This window comes from Hyaena hyaena, unplaced genomic scaffold (genome assembly GCF_003009895.1).
Source record: "Hyaena hyaena isolate Hyena2069 unplaced genomic scaffold, ASM300989v1 scaffold_754, whole genome shotgun sequence".
Lineage (NCBI taxonomy): Eukaryota > Metazoa > Chordata > Mammalia > Carnivora > Hyaenidae > Hyaena > Hyaena hyaena.
In genome coordinates, this window is record NW_024081381.1 from 425019 (window position 1) to 444865 (window position 19847).

At 48.9% G+C, this 19847-nt stretch overlaps 1 protein-coding gene and 1 long non-coding RNA gene across 2 annotated transcripts; one reads left to right on the forward strand and one right to left on the reverse strand.

Annotated features, from left to right (window-relative positions):
* Positions 1-8839: 8839 nt before the first annotated feature.
* Positions 8840-15940, forward strand: WAS (WASP actin nucleation promoting factor). The gene is made up of 12 exons (XM_039218254.1): positions 8840-9038; positions 9361-9501; positions 10351-10437; positions 10538-10640; positions 10753-10794; positions 10887-10937; positions 11595-11769; positions 12618-12660; positions 12866-13019; positions 13211-13611; positions 13874-13988; positions 15654-15940. The coding sequence occupies exons 1-12, from the start codon at positions 8907-8909 to the stop codon at positions 15707-15709; spliced, it is 1500 nt and encodes a 499-aa protein (XP_039074185.1). The 5' UTR covers positions 8840-8906; the 3' UTR covers positions 15710-15940.
* A 164-nt stretch (positions 15941-16104) lies between these two features.
* LOC120221012 lies at positions 16105-17432 on the reverse strand. Its single transcript, XR_005525710.1, has 3 exons — positions 17355-17432; positions 16265-16360; positions 16105-16163 (listed from the first exon to the last, which is right to left on the reverse strand). It is a non-coding gene; the product is annotated as an uncharacterized LOC120221012 (long non-coding RNA).
* Positions 17433-19847: the final 2415 nt, after the last annotated feature.

Below are 19847 nucleotides of genomic sequence, written 5' to 3' on the forward strand. Positions count from 1 at the left end.
CTATGGATAAGATTGCTGTTTTCTTGCAGTTTACTAAGTTATCTGTAAACTGAAGGAGACTCCTGTCTGGCATGAATGTGATCTCAGTTAATCAGCCATCTGCTTTCTTTCCTTTCCCCTGTTCCTGGGTGGCAGAGAGTGTCTGAGGAGTGTCCCACATATCTCACCCGGGGGGTGGGGGGGAGATGTCTCTTAGCCTGTACTTCATCCTCAGCTTGCCCCATGCTCCCTCCTCAAAGTTGTTAGCAAGTCTGGTTTCTCTTGAAGTCCCTCTCCTTGGCTTGTAGATGGCCACCGTCTCACTGTGTCTTCACATGGCTTTTTCTCTGTAGGCAAACCTCTGGTGTCTCTTCCCCCCCTCCTTTTTTTTTAAATGTTTATTCATTTTTGAAAGGGGGGAGGGGCAGAGAGAGAGAGGGAGACACAGAATCCGAAGCAGGCTCCAGGCCCTGAGCTGGCTGTCAGCACAGAGCCTGACGGCGGGGGCCGAACCCAAGAACGGCGGAGAGGGGTTAGGGCCTCAATGTACAAATTTTCGAAGGACACAATTCAGTCCATAACACTCATCTTTGCAAACGACCTACCCAAGTGCACTTAGCTATAAACCGATTACAAGGTATTTCACTCCAGTTGGTTGTTTTGATTTCAACACGTGGGTTTCTTTCTTCTGGGAAAATAAATCTTTGGGATGAGGCCCAGAAGCCGCCTGGCCACTCACTGCACTTCAGCCTGGCACCTACTTTTACTCTTTGTGAAACCCAAACTGCTAGGGCGTTCAGGGATACCACAAGGCAGACAGTCAGAGCCTGATTCAGGAGGAAGGAGAGATTCTGCTTGGGACCCGGCCTCACTCATTGCCAAATACCCGGCACTGCTATACTTCTTTCATAATTCAAAGTTTACATAGGAGTTCATCTATCTTTGATAAGACTATGACTACTTAATCAGAAAAAAAAAAAACCACTAAATCCCTGCCCCCCAAATATCCCACCCCACCCCGCTGTGGAGGTAGGCCCCAGGCAAGCATTGACAAAATATCTTTCAGTCACAAAAATTAAAGAAAATCAAGTGAAAAAATAGCTTGAGAAGATTTTGCTTTGATGTTCAAAGACCATCGTTGGCAAAAAAAAAAAAAAGAAAAAAAAAAGAAATACATATTAAAGCTTCCTGACTAACTCGCAGGATTCAAGCAAGCTATGCTACCACTGTGCCTGAGTGCCTATCTATCACCCTATTTCCTAAAAGCTCCATTGATCATACGGTTATAAATGCACATTCTGTGTTTTCCCATAGCTGCCAAACCTAGCAAATAAACAAAGAACAATTTTTTTCAGGTTGCTTGTAATCAAGGTCTAAATTGGGGTTGATGATAAAATCTGTGTCATTTAAAGGGCTACAGACGAACAATGCAAGCTACATTTCTTGGAGGTTTTCTTTTTTTTTCTTTTTTTAATGTTTATTTATTTTTTGGGGGGTGGGTGGCCAGAGAGAGAAGGAGACCCAGAATCCAAAGCAGGCTCCAGGCTCTGAGCTGTCAGCACAGAGCCCGAAGCAGGACTCGAGCTCACAAACCCATGAGCCCAGCCGTCTTGAAGGTTTTCTTTAAGCACTTATTTTATTCAGATAGGCTCATTCTTATATTCAGAGGCTAAGGATTGTCTTTTGTTTCCCTCTGGTCCTCTTCAATTGTATCACTTTGGGGTGTATTTATTGCCTGTTGGGCTACACCATACTAGAGTCATTAGGGCAAGATCCCAAATGAAAACAATGCACCTCTCATAAACAATGGCCCCGAGGTGAAGATACTAAACTGAAGCATATAATGTTACAAACCCAACCACCATGAGAAACATTCAGTGATGAAAAAGTGCCCCTACCCAGCACCCACACACCCATACACACACTTAAAATAACAATCTTCCTAGGATCAGAGCTGATGCACAGGCCAGCTTGTGTTTTCAGCAGTGAAGGCAGTGCTGGGCATAGATTCGGAGTTTCCAAGCAAATTAAGGGAAATGTGCCCCACCTGGTGAAGGCACGGGGGGGGGGCGGTAAGGGGGCTCAGGGCTCAGGCTTCCTAAAATTGAGGGCACCATGTGAAATTATAAAGTTACTTGCCTTTCAGCATGTAACTGACCCAGGTCAGTAAACTGAGGCCCCACTCCCCGTCTACATCATCTACATCCCTATGAATCATGTATTTATTGTTATTTGTTTATATTTTATAATGCACATACATATGCTTAAAATTTAATTTACATACCTATATAATGTCAAAATTGCAAACTTTAAGGTAGGTAACTGGTTAGATCACCTGTGATGTATATTAAATTTTAAAAATATTTATTCATTTTTGAGAGACAGAGAGTAAGCAGGGGTGGGGCAGGGAGAGGGAGACAGAGAATCCGAAGCAGGCTCTAGGCTCTGAGCTGCCAGCACAAAGCAGGACGTGGGGCTCAAACTCACAGATGTGAGATCATGACCTGAGCTTAATGAAGCTGGACGCTTAGCTGACTGAGCCACCCAGGTGCCCCACCTATAGTGTATATTAAGTAACACATGTCAATCACGATGATCCTATCCCCTCTGGTCAGGCCTAATGGTCAAAAACCATTGCTTTGTGCTTCAAAAAATGGGGAAAATACTTATTCTCTTAAACACATTTTGTCAAAGCAGTCGCCACGAGGGATTAAAATTTTTTTTTTTACTGTTTGTTTTTGAGAGACAGAGAGAGAAAGAGAGAGAGAGAGAGAGCAAGGAAGGGAGGGCAGAGAGAGAGGGACACAGAATCTGAAACAAGCTATAGGCTCTGTGCTGTCCGCATCAGGGTCTAACTCACGAACCGTGAGATCATGACCTGAGCCGAAGTGGGAAGCTTAGCGGACTGAGCCACCCAGGCGCCCTGCCATGAGGGATTTTTAACTTCTGTCAATTTTGTACCCATTTGTCAGATGAGTAAAATTAATGATTTTAGTACACTGAATCTAAAGACCACAGATGTTCACTCTGCAATTTTTACGGTATCGGGAGAGCCAGACATCCCACCTGTGCCTGTCCTACTGCGGCTTAATTTTATTTTACTAAAGTAACTTCTGAGAGTATTTCCTAGAACCCAAACTCAGAGAATACTTCCCATTTTGTGTCAACTAGAGAATAAATGCACCCAAGAACCACTGGGTGCAGGCAGGAAAACCCTACTGGCTTTGTTAGAGTTTACAATTTCGCGTTTACACAAGGCGTCAACCCCAGGGGTGTCATCTCATAACTCCCACCAGGAAGCATCACCTTCTCCCCCTTTTTACAGCTGAAGCATCTGACCCCCTGAGGTGGTATTCGAACCTGCCATACTCAATCTCTAAAGCCTCGCTTCAGTGGCTGGGCACCCAGGTCTGGCACCCACTGCACATGCCCGAGCCCGTGACCAATAGGAGACCGGCGCGCGTGAGCGGAGGCGGGCTGTTAGGCTCCGAGACCTAAGCGGAATTCGGCCATCGACCAATCAGAGCCCAGGGCACTCTGATTCCCCCAGCCCTGAGCCAATTGGGGGCTCTGGTACAATGACAGTAGCTTCTAAGGAATAGAGGGGAAGTGGGTGAGAGTGTTAAGATGGCGGATGCGAGAGATGCTGCGGGCGCGACCAGAACGCGAGGCACACCTGAGGCGGGTGGGAGTCGGGAGGACGGGACGGGAATCTTGGGACAAGCAAGATTGCGACATTCCCCTCTCCCTTAGGGAATGAGGCAGCTGTCGCAATCCTAACGCACAAACGGTCTGTTGCAAGGTGGCCGGTCCCTTCCTAGTGGTACGATCCTGGGCGGACTGTTCCGTTTTGCGTTCCTCCCCACGCCAGCAGTGGTGCTTTCCAGGCTGCGGCGTTACCAGACTCACTGTCAAGGGTGTCAACACACAGACCGGAAAGTGGCTATTCCTAGAGTCACACATACACACACACACAGGGGTTTGGACAAGCAAGAGGTCACACACACTCCGGTGTGCACAATTCTGGTGTCACAGACTAGGGAATGGACACTTGGGGGTCACAAACATTGGGGTGCACGGAGGTAGCTGGCAGCTATCTAGGGAGAGTTGTGACTTTGAGGGTGTGGGCAGTGTAGGAACTTGGAGGGGACACAAACCTAGAAGCGGGGGGAGGAGGGCTTAGCTGGCAGTGTTTTCCTGTGCAGGTGGGAGGAGTATTGCAGGAAACAACTGGTGGGTGGCACCTCCCAGGTTGGCAGGGAGGGCGCCAGGAACACGTCACGGCCCTGGAGGAGTCTGGCCAGGGCCCACGGAATGGCTCTCTGAGATGGTCTTTGCAGCAGGGGAAAGTAGAAAAAAGGCAGTGGGAAGGTGGTCGTGTGCCCTGGGTCTCTGACCATCCACCACTGAAAGTGCAAATAGAGGAGGGTGAGGAAAAGATGGGGGAGAGAGTGGGAGAATGCAAGGCTGAAGGGATTCATTTATCCAAGTCACTGCTGTTTCATAAAACAACAACCATGCATGATTATAACATGTTAAGCCCTGCCCTAATCACTTTGCATGAATTATCTCCTTTAGCCTTCAAAACAACATTAACTGCTATTATCTTCACTTTATGGATGAGACCAGGGAGGCACTGAGAGGTTTCCAGACTTTTAACAGCTGGTGAGTGGCCCAGCCGGAGCCAGAGCCAGGCTGAAGGGCCCCTGAATCCGTGGTTCTAACCACTGAGCAACTTTTCTCCCAATTTCTTTCTTTTTCTCTTTTAATATCAGCTCTAAGTCCAACGTGGGGTTTGAACTCATGACCCTGAGATCAAGAGTCACCTACTCTTTACTGCCTGGGCCAGCCAGGCCCCACACCACTAAACCATCCTTATCTTTCCAGGTATTTCTGCTTTTCTGTGCACCCCCTGTCCTCACCCCATCGCTGCCAGGACTAGAAATCAGCTCCTCTCCTGAGAAGCACTAAAGCACCCATGAACAGTTTGGACACCTCTGTGGGAGAGGCTGGCCCCTGCACACTCTTGAGTTCTTTTCTTCTCCCTTTTCCCAGGCTGGGGGTGAGGAGAGGAAAGGGGAGCCTTGCGGACAGCGGGCAGAAAATCACACCATAGATAGCTGGACTGTACGATGACTATTAACAAATGCTGACCGAACTGCATGCTACGGTGGTGGGGATACTGGCAAAGAGCCAGACAGACAAGGGTCATGTTCCTTCCTGCCCTGGGGTTGTGTTTTGGGAATTCCTGGTAGGCAGACTTTGGTTGTCATAATGAAGGGGGTGCTTTGGCATTGAATTGAATGGGGGGGTGGCTAGGATGCTGGGGGACAGCTCCACGCCACCGACACTTGTAATGTACCTGAATGTCATTCCAGGATGGTGAAAGGATTGGGTCAGACGGTTGGGAACTGCTGTTTCCTTAGGCCCGTCCCTGGGAAGCACCCCTCAGTCAGGGGTACAGAGGACCAGGAGAGGCAGGAAAGGAAAGGGAGGAGAAGGATGGCATGGCAAAGGACATCTTGCCATCTTGGCCTCAGTTTGGTCTTATGGGACAGCAGTAGGGCCCTAGCTGTGCCTACTCGTCCTCCACGGACTCAGTTGTGTGGTAGGACCAACGTGCAGAAGACACCCCATGTCTTATCACTGACTGTCTTATTTCCTACTCAGGGCTTGAGGTGTGGCAGTCGGGATCTTGTCGGCAAGATCCTCTCATTATCTAGCAAAATAAGCACAGGATATAAACAGGAAATGGTTTTCCATCTGGTGACCCCCGGGGCGTGGGGGGGGCTGGCGGGGGGAGGTGGTGGAGGGACATCAGGATGGTCTAAGGTATTGGTTATATCCTGGTTCTGGGGGGTCCCTGGGTATGCACTGGATTGCTAAGAAGTGAGTTTGAACCACTGACTGCTCCCAGCTGTGGTAGACTGACTAGTATTGGACCCAGCCCCCTTATGAGAACCGTAAAAGCTAATTAAGGTTTTTGGTCTTGTTTTTAAGTCTTTTGGAAGTCCCTGGACCTTTGAGGGCCTTGCTTCACCAGGTACTGTCATGCAATGCAGAACTGCATCGACTGGGATACATAAAAGTAAAATAAACTGGCTCCAAATGATTAATGCAGGTCAACACAGTAATTCAATAATCTGGATAATGGGGAAAATGATTACTAAGTCACTATATTCCAGGGTGGGGACACTCATTCTATGAGGGACTCAAATAACAAAACTATTTTTATTTAGAGAAAAATATAAAATCTATTTATTTTTGGAGAAAAATATAAATTTTAAACCTGTCTGCTACTTAGAAGAACTGGAAATATATAACTTTTAAATATTAATTTAGGGGCCCCTGGGTGGCTCAGTTGGTTAAGCGTCCTACTCTTGATTTCTGCTCAGGTCATGATCTCCCAGTTCGTGGGTTCCAGCCCCGTGTCAGGCTCTGTGCTGACAGCATTGAGCCTGCCTGGGATTCTTTCTCTCTGCCCCTCCCCTGCTTTCTCTCTCTCTCTCTCTCCCCTACTTTCCTTCCTTCCTCCCTCCCTCCCTCCTTCCCTCCTTTCTTCCTTTCTTTCTTTCTTTTTCTTTCTTTCTTTCTTTCTTTCTTTCTTTCTTTCTTTCTTTCTTTCTTTCTTTCTTTCCTTCCTTCCTTCCTTCCTTCCTTCCTTCCTTCCTTCCTTCCTTCCTTCCTTCCTTCCTTCCTTCCTTCCTTCCTTCTAAAGTTAGTGGGTGCGTGGGTGGCTCAATTGTTAAACCTCTGACTTCGGCTCAGGTCATGATCTCAGAGTTTTTGAGTTTGAATTCCCCATCGGGTGAGCTTGAGCCCTGCTTTGGGTGATCTCGAGCCCCGCATTGGGTGAATATAGCTTCTCTCTCTCTCTTTCCCTCTGCCCCTCACTCATTGTGCCTTCTCTCTCTCTCTCTCTCTCTCTCAAAATAAATAAGTAAATAAATTCAAGTTAGTTAACATACATAAACATCCGACTCTTGATTTCAGATCAGGTCACCATGTCATGTTTCGTGAGTTTGAGCCCCACGTTGGGCTCCACACTGATAATGTTGAGCCTGCTTGGGATTCTCTGTCTGCCCTTCCCCCCCCCCCCCGAAAATAAACAAATTAAAAAAAAAAGAAAACACTAAATCAGACACTAATCCCTTATTGATTCCTTCAGTAAACATTTATTCAGCTCTAGTTTGTGCCGGATACTGGAGATAGGCATGGTGCAGGGCAAGAGCATGATGAACAGTATTGAAACGAATGAATACAATGGCTCTTTGAGGAACAAAGCAGGGCTTTGCCTTATGAACAGGCCAGAAGGCCCTCCAGGCCTGGAGGTACCAAATTGCCTAGTGAGCTATGGGTGCCCTAAGCTAAGTTGTGAGGAGGGGAGGCTGGAATTGCTCCCCCACCCCCAAGGCACTTTGAGCCTAGGCTTGGGAAAGAAGCTGCGTACTTGCTCGAAGGTTTCCAGACAAGAGTGTGGGTCCCACTTTGAGATGTGCTGTTTCCCTGCAGGTACCGGAGAATGTCAGTCACACCCCAGACATGCTCAGCTCCCCTAGACTGCTGCCTGTGACTGAGAGCTTCATGTCCTCAGACTGTAAGCTGAGGCCCATGGAGGCATGAGGACTGAGCAAGCATCCACTTAGGGGAACAGTGTGGCATAATCTGGTTAGTGATATGCGTACCCTATAAGCCCCCGACCCCCCTCCTGAGTGTATTCCTGCCTGTGTGGACCAGGAGATGTGTACAGAAGCAAACATAGCAGCGTTGCTCCTGACAGCAAAAGCCACAAGCAGCCAAAATAGCTGTTAACAGGAGAATATGAATAAACGAATCATACAGTCAAACAATAGGATACCGTGTAGAAGTGAAAAGGAACACCCACCGGTACAGGCAAATATAGATCTTAGTAACAGAGAGAAGGCGTGGAGCACAGTGATGAAAAGTGTGCACTCTGGACCCAGCTTGCATGGTGTGCAATCCCGGCTCTATCACTTGCAAGCTGGGAGCTGCTGGGAAAAATCATTGGACCACCGTGTGCCTCAGTTTTCTCGTGTCCTACTATCGAATGGACATGGTGAGAGTGTATGCCCCATAGGCTGTTATGAGGATGTAGATGAGTCGCTATTTACAAAGAGGTCAGAACAGGGTCTGTCTGGCACACATGTTCAGTGCTAAATAAACGTTGGATTAAAAATAGGATGTTGTGTGGGGAAAAAGCAAGACTCAGAAGATGACTGACTTTTAAAAGTTCAAAAGCAACGAAAAGCTAAACAAGATGTTATCTAGGCATTCATATATGCTATGAAGGGATGATAAGCAGAAAGTCATTTGGGAACTGTGGGGAGGCAAGAGTAAGGGATGGGGAAGGGAGCTGGGTGCACACGCGTTGTTGGGGTCTCAGGAGAGGGTGGGATCCCAGGCACTCCCAGTGTCATTAGAGGAAAATGACACAGTAATTTAACACAGTAATTCTTCAGCATGAGGCGCCTTGGGCCTCAGGCCCAGACAACTGGATGCTTTGGGGAGGAAGGAGGCTGCCCAGCCCCATGACTGCTCCCTGCCATAGTGCCCCCCCAGCAGAAGTGCAGCAGTGGCCGAGCTCTTGCTGTCAGCCAATCAGAGGGAGGAGGATCTGAGCCAGTCAGAGGGAGATGGGCCTCAGGGAGTAAGAATGGAGGAGGAGGACCTGAGCTGATCCAAAAGATGGGTCTTAACCAGTCAAATGGAGGAGGGCCCCAGTCTGAGGGAGGAGGGTCCAAGCCTGTTCTAGGGAGGGAGGAGGAGGCCAGGCCCACCCAGGGGCCCCTGGAGGACTTGTTTCCCTTGTGGTTTTTTGCACTTCCTGTTCCCCTGTTCACTGCGGAAGTTCCTCTTCTTACCCTGCACCCAGAGCCCAGCCGGAGAAGACAAGGACAGGAGGCACCATGAGTGGGGGCCCTGTGGGAAGCAGGTCTGGGGGTCGCGGAGGACCAGGGGTTCAGCAGAACACACCCTCCATGCTCCTCCAGGACCACGAGAACCAGCGACTCTTCGAGATGCTGGGTCGGAAATGCTGGGTGAGCTGGGGATCTCCTGGCCCTCCCTGACTCCCTCCCTTTCCTCCTCTTCCACTCCTCCTGTTCTGCCTCCTCATCTTCCCCATCCTTCTCCTTTCCTCCTCTTTCTTCCCCTCTTCCTCTCCTCCTTCCCTTCTCCATCATCTCCTCTCCTAGAATCCGCCTAGCCCCATTCACCGATCCCAGAAGGATCTTGATTTCCATGTCTGTCTACTTTCTGTCTGGCTGTGGCTGTTCCTTTGGAGCCATGACAGCCACGGACAAGGAAGAACTAGACCCTCTGGCTGACCAGACTCCAATGAGCCCTGCTCTTCCTTCCCAGACACTGGCCACTGCCGTTGTTCAGCTCTACCTGGCACTGCCTCCCGGCGCCGAGCACTGGACCAAGGAGCATTGCGGGGCTGTGTGCTTCGTGAAGGATAACCCCCAGAAGTCCTACTTCATCCGCCTTTATGGCCTTCAGGTGACTCCCCCCACCACCCCGACATGCAAACCAGTTTTCAACCCGCAAACCGAGACCTGTGTCCATAACCCCAAGGCCTTGGACGGATCAGTGAACCCGAGCCCCGGAACCAAGGACTTCATCCAGATGTCAAACTCTGGTTTGCCTTCCTTTGTTTTTGATAACTGACCCCAGAGTCTCCATGTCAAGACCTATAAAACCCCAAATATGAGTATAACTCCTAAGTCTAACAGTATAGTTCTGTTTTGTGAACTCTAAACAAAAAGAGACCTGTAATTTTACCTGAACCTCAAATCTGTCCTAAACTCAACATTTTGGGTCCCAGAAATCCCCTATCAAAACTCCTGAACCCTAAATGTTTGCTCCTAATGGCTCCTAAGCAATAGCTCTGCTCCACAAACCTCAAATTGCACATACCTTGGCTGAATCCCTCACCCCCAAGACTTTCATGTTTGTATGTCTGAACCTCAAATATCAACCTAACTCCCAGGACTGGAGCCCTTCCTGTCCCAATGAAGGCCCCCATAAAGGAAGGATGTAAGATGGAGTCTATTAATGGGTTCAGTTTCCAAGGACTACTAGAGTCCTAAATCTTACTATCCAAGCCCCGAAGTCCCACATCTAGGGCCCTGAACCCCCAATCCAAATCTCTCACTGCAATGTCCAAGTCCCATGCTGTCCCTCAACCCTCCACATCTGACATCTAGACCCCCAGCTCTCTGATGCTAAGCTGGAAATCTCCAATGCGGTCCTGGGGCCCCACATTAGGATACCATTCTCCTTGCCCAGATAACAGAGGCCTGCCACCCAGGGCAGGCCTCAGTGCCAGTGGGTTTCCCACCTCTCCAGGCTGGCCGGCTGCTCTGGGAACAGGAACTGTACTCACAGTTGGTCTACTCCACTCCCACCCCCTACTTCCACACCTTTGCTGGAGATGTAAGTGACCCCTCAACCCCTGGGCCTCAGTTGGAGTGTGGGGAGGAGCTGGGAAAGGTCCGGGGGGCCTGGAAGGCTATTGAGCCCAAGATGTATGCAGGACTGCCAAGCAGGGCTGAACTTTGCAGACGAGGGAGAGGCCCAGGCCTTCCGGGCTCTGGTGCAGGAGAAGATACAAAAAAGGAATCAGAGGCAAAGTGGAGGTGAGGAGGCCTTGGGGGAGAAAAGGAGGTTGGGCAGGAGTATGTGCAAGAGTAGGGAGCTGGAAAAGCTCCTCTTATGGTTTTGGTTCCCAGTCCACCTGTCTCTCCACAGATAGGCGCCAGCTACCCCCACCACCAGCACCGGCCAATGAAGGTGAGTCGTCAAGTTCAAGGAGGGTAGTAAGGGGCTAGCCCAGGAACCTGTGGCAGGGTTGTAATAGCTCTCTATCCATTACATCTCTCCAGAGAGGAGAGGGCTTCCACCCCTGCCTCCGCACCCAGGTGGAGACCAAGGGGGTGAGTGCTGATTCTTCCCTGTGTCTCTGAGTGGACAGGTGGGTGGGGGAGTGGATGGATAGATGGGTGGGGAGTGGGTGGATGGATAAGTAGTTGGGTGAGTGCAGAAATAAGTGGGCACATGGGTGGGTAGATGGATTTGTGGTGGATAGATGGTTGAGTGGGGGATGAATTGACGGGAAGATAAAAACATAGATGTATAGATGTATAAGTGAATGAGTATGTGGATATAGGGATGAATAGATGGATGGATGGATGACTGAGTAAACCAATGAACGAGTGAATGAACTGAACAGCAAATAAATGAATAAGTGACATAACATTTCAATCAGTGAAAAAAGCAATGATTGAATGAATGACTAACCGAATGAATAATTTAACAAATTAACTGGTCAATGAGCCATGAATGAATGAATCAATACTTAAGTGATAAACATGAATGAATGAGTAAATAAATGAATTGGTGAATGTAAGAATGGCTTGTAGAACCCACTCATCCACTTGTCCATAAACCCTACTTGGACCCCTTACCCACTCCCTCTGCGACCATCAAACACACATACAGAGGTTCCCTCAACACTCTTCCTGTCTCTTGCCCTTATGCTTTGGTTGGTAGGTAAGTAGGTCAATGGTTCAATCACCCTATTTTTCCCACAGGCCCAGCAGCTGGCCCCCTGTCCCTGGGGCTAGTAACAGTGGACATCCAAAACCCGGACATCACAAGTTCACGATACCGTGGGCTTCCAGTACCTGGGCCTGGCCCAGCTGATAAGAAACGCTCAGGGAAGAAAAAGATCAGCAAGGCTGACATTGGTGCACCCAGTGGATTCAAGTGAGAACCTCACTCCACTGGTCCCACAGATCCCTGTGGGAGGGGTGGATGAAAAGGTGGACAGCAAGAGAGCTGAGTGGGTGGAAGGATGGGCACATGGGTGTGTGGGTGGTTGGATGTAAGGCCAGGACTAGGGAGAGGCAAGTGAGGCACCAAGGATGCAAAATTTACAGAGGTGGTTACTCTAAGGGTCATGCAACTGCAACTCATGACTCTGAGAGTGAGGGCCCCGTTAAATTTTACACCTTAGGCACTTCACATGCTTAGCCTTAGTCCCACCCTGGGTGGGCTGGTGGGTGAATGGATGGGTGGGTAGATGGATAAATGGATGGATGGATGGATGGGTGGGTGAATGGCTAAATGGGAAGTGGGTAGGCAGATAGATGGGTGAGTGGATGAGTGTGTGGAGGACAGATGGATGGTTCACAGACAAGGTGGATGGGGATGGATAGGTGGCCAGATATGTGGTTGAATGGACAATTCAGTGGACAAATAGACAAAAGCATGTGGTTGAATGGATGGGCAAAAGAGTGGATGGATTGAAGGGTGGGCACACAGGTAGGTGGTTGGGTGGATGATCAAGTATGTGTGAAGACAGATTGGTGGACAAATGGGTGGATGGATGGTAGAAAAAGGGATGGGTAGACAGATGGGCACCATAAACTATGGGCCCCTTCTAATTCTGTAACTATTGCTCTCATTCGGTCACTCAGTCATTCACTTGTGACTCGTTCATTAATTCTGGCCCCTCAGAGTCTCTCTGGGCAGGAGAAGGCAAGAGGGCTTCACTAGGAAGGGAGGGAAGGAAGTGCAGTGGGTTTTCACTGGGATCTCCTCACCTCCCCCAGACACGTCAGCCACGTGGGGTGGGACCCCCAGAATGGATTTGACGTGAGTAATTCCAAAGACCCCTTGACCCACTTAACTACCCACCTACCCTTCCATAGTCCACTGGCTCAGACCTACCCCTAGACCCCACCCTTTCTACACCCCTCTCAGAAGATCCCTCTCTGGGGTGAACCTATTGATAATCTGTGCCCCTTCTCTATCCACCTTATTCCCCCATCCCTGCCCTGGCCTATTTCCTCCTGGGCAGGTAAACAACCTGGACCCGGATCTGCGGAGTCTATTCTCCAGAGCAGGAATCAGTGAGGCCCAGCTCACAGATGCCGAGACCTCCAAACTTATCTACGACTTCATTGAGGACCAGGGTGGGCTGGAAGCTGTGCGGCAGGAAATGAGGCGCCAGGGTGAGTCCCCCCCCCTTCTTTTCCAGTCCTAGCAGCTGGTTTTTAAGAGGGATAGTCACCCAGTCCTCATGGAAACCCTTATACTGCTTGAATGAGGAGTTGGTCAGTTGTGGCACCCATTTTATACATGAGCAAAACCGAGGCTCTGAAGAAAACTATAACAATAGCTATGTGTTATTTTCCCCCCTCAGAGCCGCTTCCACCGCCCCCACCGCCGTCCCGAGGAGGAAACCAGCTCCCCCGGCCCCCTGCTACTGGGAGCAATAGGGGTCGTTCTGGTCCACTGCCTCCTGTACCTTTGGGAGGTGCTCCACCCCCACCAACTCCTCGGGGACCCCCACCCCCAGGCCGAGGGGGCCCCCCGCCACCACCCCCTCCAGCCACTGGACGTTCTGGACCACCACCTCCTCCGCCACCTGGAGCTGGAGGGCCTCCTGTGCCACCGCCTCCACCACCACCACCACCACCCAGCTCTGGGGATGAGCTAGTGCCTCCCCCTGCTCCTGCTCTGGGGCCTGTGGGGAGCCTGCCCCCCAGTGGAGGTCGGGGGGCACTTTTGGATCAAATCCGGCAGGGAATTCAACTAAACAAGGTGAAGATGGGCAGGATTGAGGATTGGGGGTCTGGGGCTCGGGTGTGCTGGGCAAGCCAGGATATTAGGGGGCCAGGGCTAAAACTGATGGAGGTCCCAGTCTTTAGGGTTTCAGTAACAGGGCTGGGATGCTGGTGGGGCGAGGTAGGCTGGGAACCTCGAAGGGGACTGGAGTGTATGGGAGAGGAAGTAATGAAGGGGCAGGGAGGAATGCTCCAGTCACCAGCCTCGAACCCTCTGTGCTGGACCCTGCTCCTTGCAGACCCCTGGGGCCCCAGAGAGCTCGGGGCTACAGCCTCCACCTCCGAGATCGGAAGGGCTGGTGGGAGCCCTGATGCACGTGATGCAGAAGAGAAGCAGAGCCATCCACTCCTCAGGTGAGAGCCTGCCCTTCGCCAGGACAGTGAGCCTGGTTCCCAGGGCTAGTGTCTGCCTAAAAACAACCCCAGCAGTTACCATCAAGAGTAATAGTATCCCTACATGACTCTTGTATCAATCTCCTTTTGGACAATGTTAACATTGTCATTACGGAACAATAATATAATTTGCTCTCTCTATTTTTTTAAATCTTAACGTTTTATTTATTTCTGAGAGAGAGAGAGGCAGCGTGAGCAGGGTAGGGTCACAGAGAGAAGGAGATACAGAATCTGAAGCAGGCTTCAGGCTCTGAGCTAGCCATCAGCACAGAGCCCGACATGGGGCTCAAGCCCACGAACCGTGTGATCATGACCTGAGCCAAAGTTGGAGGCTTAACTGACTGAGCCACCCAGGCGCTCCTAATTTGCTCTCTCTATTTTTTTAAGTTTATTTATTTATTTTGAGAGAGAGAGAGAGAGCACACGTGCATGCAGGAGGGGGAGGCACAGAGAGAGAGAGGGAGAGAGAGACTCCTGGGCAGGCTCCTCACTGTCAGCGCAGAGCCTGATGACCGGCTTGACCTCACAAACCTGTGGGATTGTGACCTAAGCCAAAGTCAAGAGCTGGTGGCTTAACCAACTGAGCCACCAAGGTGCCCCTAATTCACTCTATCTTTGACAATAATATCAGCATTAATGCAAGGCATCTCCACAATATTAATATTAATCCCATATGTTCAGTGGTGTTAACATTAGCCCATATGTGATGATATTATAAAGAACACCACCTGAGACAATAATATTAACTCTAACTCCATGTGTCAATAGATGAACATTAGTTCATTATGTGATAATTATATAACTAGCCCAATCTTTATATAATAATGTTAACATTAATCCCCTAATGTGTCAATGATATTGTCATCATATGACAATTATATGAGGGTAACATGAACCTCAACCTATTTTGGCACTATTAACATTAATCCTAGAGTACATCCACAAGATTTAAAAAAAATGTTTTTTATGTTTATTTATTATTGAGACAGAGAGAAACAGAGCATGAGCAGGGGAGGGGTAGAGAGAGGGAGACACAGAATCGGAAACAGGCTCCAGGCTCTGAGCTGTCAGCACAGAGCCCGACACGGGGCTCGAACCCACGCGCCGAAGTCAGACGCCTAACTGACTGAGCCACCCAAGCGCTCCTATATCCACAAGATTAATATGAACCCATTATATGACAATATTATAATGAACCTCATTTTTTGACAGTGATGTTGTCCATAACCCATTATGTGTCAACAATGTTAACATGAACCTGCTTTGGAACAGTAATATTGTCATTTACTCCATCTTTGCCAATAATATTTAAATTCACCCTATTAAGTAACAAACCCTTTAACGTTAACCCTTGTGTGAGTGACAGTAATATTCCAATTAATCACATTTTTGACAATGACATTCACTTCAACTCCAACTCTAACCCACACCCTAACTCTTGCTTCCCTGAGGTGGAGGGGGGGGCTTCCTCATACAACTACACAGGCCCCAGATGTGATTTCCAGCAGGAGACCTCAGTCCCCCAGGACCCTGAGTCCTGACCTCTCAAACCCCAAGAACCTCACCCCACTCAGGGCCTTTGAACCCTTCTGCCCATCCTGAGACCTGCTTTCTCTGTCCCTCCAGATGAAGGGGAGGACCAGGCCGGCGATGAGGATGAGGACGATGAGTGGGACGACTGAGCCACCCTGCCCACCTGTTCTGCACCTACTCCCCTGGCAGCCGCTGCTTCCTGGCCTCCACTCAGGGCCTCCACTCAGGGCCTCCAGGCCCTCAAGCTCCATTTCTCCCCCACTGACCCTTCCAATGCTGTCATCTCTGACTGGCCCCCAACATTAACCCTAGCAAATTGCCCGGGCCCCTTTTTATATAAAATTTCTCAGTTCTCCCCACATAAGGATTTTTAAACAGAAATAAAATAACTGTCTTTTTTTTTCTCTAAATCTGTTTGTTTATATTCCAAAGGTGGAAATTTGGGGTCCTGTTTCCCCAACGTCTCTTTTATTCATCTATACCATTTAATTTATTTGGCCTTACGTGTACACATTCACTCATTTGTTCCCTCATTGATTTCTTTGCTTCCTTCTGTCTTTCTTTCTTTCCACAAACATTTACTGCCAGGTACTACTTTAGGGGCTAGGGATAAAGCAGTGGGGAAATAAACCCAGTGAGGCCAACATTCAAGTGGAGGAGACCACTCTAAAACAAGGAATCAAATAGAAACAAAAGATACTTACAGATCATGGTAAGTGCTGTGATATGCTGAGGGGGAATGGCACTCACAGAGAACCTTCACAGAAAGCCACCTGGAGGAAGTGACAGTTGTGCAGAACCTAAAGAGAGAGGAGTCAACCAATAAATATTTGGGGGGATGGCACTCCAGGAGGAATAGCAAGTGCAAAAGCCCTGAGGTGCTTGGTGTGAGGTTGAGTGTGGTGAATGAGTAGGAGTTATTTATTCATTTACTTATTTACTGCTTTAAAAAAACCAAAATGTTTAATCAACATGGTATTAGATCAAGACACTACTCAGTGCTCAGACTTACTCTCTATGCCCACAACTCACACACCAGGATCCTGATGGGCAGGACCCCTCTCTCAATTTTTAAATTTGGCTCTGCCCAGTTCTCAGGGCAAACCAAGTCCTGGCCGATGGCAATGAAAAGAGGCAAAGACTTAGTAATCAGATAGATCTGCTCTAGAACCCGGGCCCACCTCTGAGCCTCAGTTTCTTCATCTATACAATGGAGGTTTACAATATGTTACTGATTTCCAACTGAGATCGCATTAGGTCACCCTTCCTCCTCTAGGAATTACTCCCCAGAAAAAAAAAAAAAAAGGAGCAAGTCAAAACTGTCCCTAGTGTTTAAAGCTGTTTCCAAGGGAGTGATTAGTATCTCTTGCACATCAGAGCCTTAGAAGAGGTGCCGACTCCTTCCCATTTCTAACATCTGGTGGCTTCAAGATCTCAAGTGTCCTACCTTTTAGAGGACAAGGAGGGGAGTGGGGAGAAAGATAACAGTAAGGAGGAATCCAGAGAGTGAAGTCCTCAACCATCTGCAAGACCAGTGGAAGAATTTCTGAACCATCCAAGGTGCAGGCATGGGGTTAGGGGAGGGAGCGAATGGAGCCAGGCTGAGGGCGGAGGTGTGGGAGGTGGGAGCTGGTTTTGTTCCTTAAGAATTCGCCTGCAGCCTCAGAAGCTCAACAAAGACTGAATCTCCAGTTTCTTTTCGTTCTTTCATTGTTCTTCACCTTCTACTCCCCTCCCCACCCCAGGTCACCAGGGGCAAGCTGAGTCTAGGAAGGGCTTGTCTGTATCACTTACCTGCCTCCCCACTCCCTGCTAGGAAACCGTAGAAACCCAGTGTTCGGGGACCCCCTCAGCAGGCTTTGTCCTGGGGAAGAAACTTCTGTCAAACACACTGTGAATCCCCAGGAACACTGCCTAGAGCAGGCACAGATTTGGTGTCAAAGTATCCACAGTGGACAAGTTGCTTGAACTTTCTGGGCCTCAGTTTCCTCAGTCTTTCCATGGAGACTAAAAATGCTTACTTCCCAGGGCTGTGGAGAGAATTGAAGTAGACGGTGTCTGCAAAGTGCCTGGCTCCTTGAGTCATCTATAAACATTAGCTGCTGCTGCTGCTGTTCTTGTTCTTACCGGTTGTCACTGATCCTGCGTCACTGCTGATTATAAAATGCACCATTATTCTATGTATCACTAAGAAAGACAAAAAACTACTGCGTATTGAATTATGACTCACCAGGGGCGCCTGGGTGGCTCAGTCGGTTAGGTGTCCGGCTTCGGCTCAGGTCATGATCTCATGGTTCGTGGGTTCGAGCCCTGCATCAGGCTCTGTGCTGACAGCTAGCTCAGAGCTGGAGCCTGTTTCAGATTCTGTGTCTCCCTCTCTCTCTGACCCTCCCCTGCGCGTGCACGCTCTCGCGCTCTCTCTCTCTCTCTATCCCCCCTCTCTCTCTATCCCCCCTTTCTCCCCCCCTCTTTCAGAAATAAATAAAACAATAAATTTTTTAAAAAAAGAATTATTACTCACCAGTGCTTGGGAGATGCAGCCTGATTTCAGAGATGTTAAAAAATGACATGCTCCTGGAACTCTGGCTGCGGATGTTCCTTAACCTGCATTATGATTCCACATGTGTGTTTGCTTGTGAGAACTCATGACACCGGTCACCCGTGGTGTGTGCACTCTTATGTATGTGTGGTACACTCAAATATGAGGTGTACATTAAAAACAGATCAAACCTGTACAGCTTGGAATGGAAAAGATCTTATATTGGTTCCAGCACTGGGTTAAGTCAGTATACACAGTTGGCACTAAATTAATGCTGAATGAACAACAGACAAGTGGCTGGGAGTGGGACACAGTAATAAGAGGGGGGCCTCTTACTTTTGATATTTGAACAGATGCTAGTCCAGATTCATTTCCAGATGAACGAGAGATGCCTCCACCCCAAGGTCACTCATCTGAGGTTTTACAGATAAAGAAACTGCCTAAGGTCACACAATGGTGGAGCTAGTATTTGGACCCAAATAGCTAGGCTCCAGGATCCATCCTTTACCCACTACACTATATATACTGTTTGGGGAGGACCGAGATATGAAAAATTAATAAAGGGAAACCTTCCTAAAATGGACTCAGGATGCTAGAAGGGGAAGCTGGTAGAAGGGGAGGCTGGTAGAAGTAGCTTACCTCTCCATATCAATTACAAGAAAGGTTGTCAATTCCAGCCAAGAGAAGTATTTCAACAAGAAAGAATGATCAATTACAGATCCCTTGGCAGGGAAAGATGTACATTGTATCTTCTATAAGAAATAGACTAGTCCTGCAACTCAGCCAATGAGAAACCGTCATCACTATGAGCTCTTGCTTTTCTCCAATAGACTTTGGTTCCAAACAACCCCTCCCAACTTCCTCCTTACCCAGAATGTAACATTCCTCTCCTTTGTTTATTGGACTGGCATATGGTTTTGCCATACTTTGTTTTGCAATTCTCAGCTCTTCCTGAATAATTGTACCTGTTGTTGGTAAAGTAGCTGGCAGTTTTTAAGGTTAACAAAAGGAATGTTCCCCAACACCCACAGACCCCCGGATGACCCCACCCCCCAGGCTCAGTCGCCTTAAATCATCCTTGTGGGTTGGACAGGCCTCCTCCACTCCAGGGAGTGGGAAAGCTCTGCCTGTCTAGGGAGACTAGGGGGCTTGTGAGGACCAGCATGTCTTCTAGAAGGAGTAACAGATGCAAGAAGATGAGTGGTGGGAAGTGTGCTGTTGACTGTTCCACTCGTGGTAAGCAGGGGCTGACATGCAATCTCAAACTGACCAGCCATTTCTCCAACTAGCTCATACTAGACCGACAGGCCATTTGCCTAACTATAACTGTTTGGTTGACTACATAACTCATGGAACAACAGGGAGAGGGGCAGTTTGAGGAACTGAGTGCAATTTCCTGATGCTGTGGGGTACTGAATATCTAATCAAATTACACTAGCCTCGGGCTGGCTGGGACTGGTTGGTGTTGTGATATATAGAGGATGGGCAGCCTCCTGAGGGACTGCCAGGCTGGTTGACTGATGACCCGCACTGTTGCCGCCTGCCTCGGTGGCAGGATATTGTAAATGAACAGACTATTGCTAGAGTCACATCTGGCCTGAGGGAGTGTCTGGATATTATACTGTCTGATGATGTGTAAAGGAGGGCTACCCTGAGGGAATTTCAGGCTGCCTGAGGGAGAGATCTGTGACTGCCTGGTAGGTAGCTCTATCTAGTGACTGTCCACCCTGGACACCTCATGCTTGACA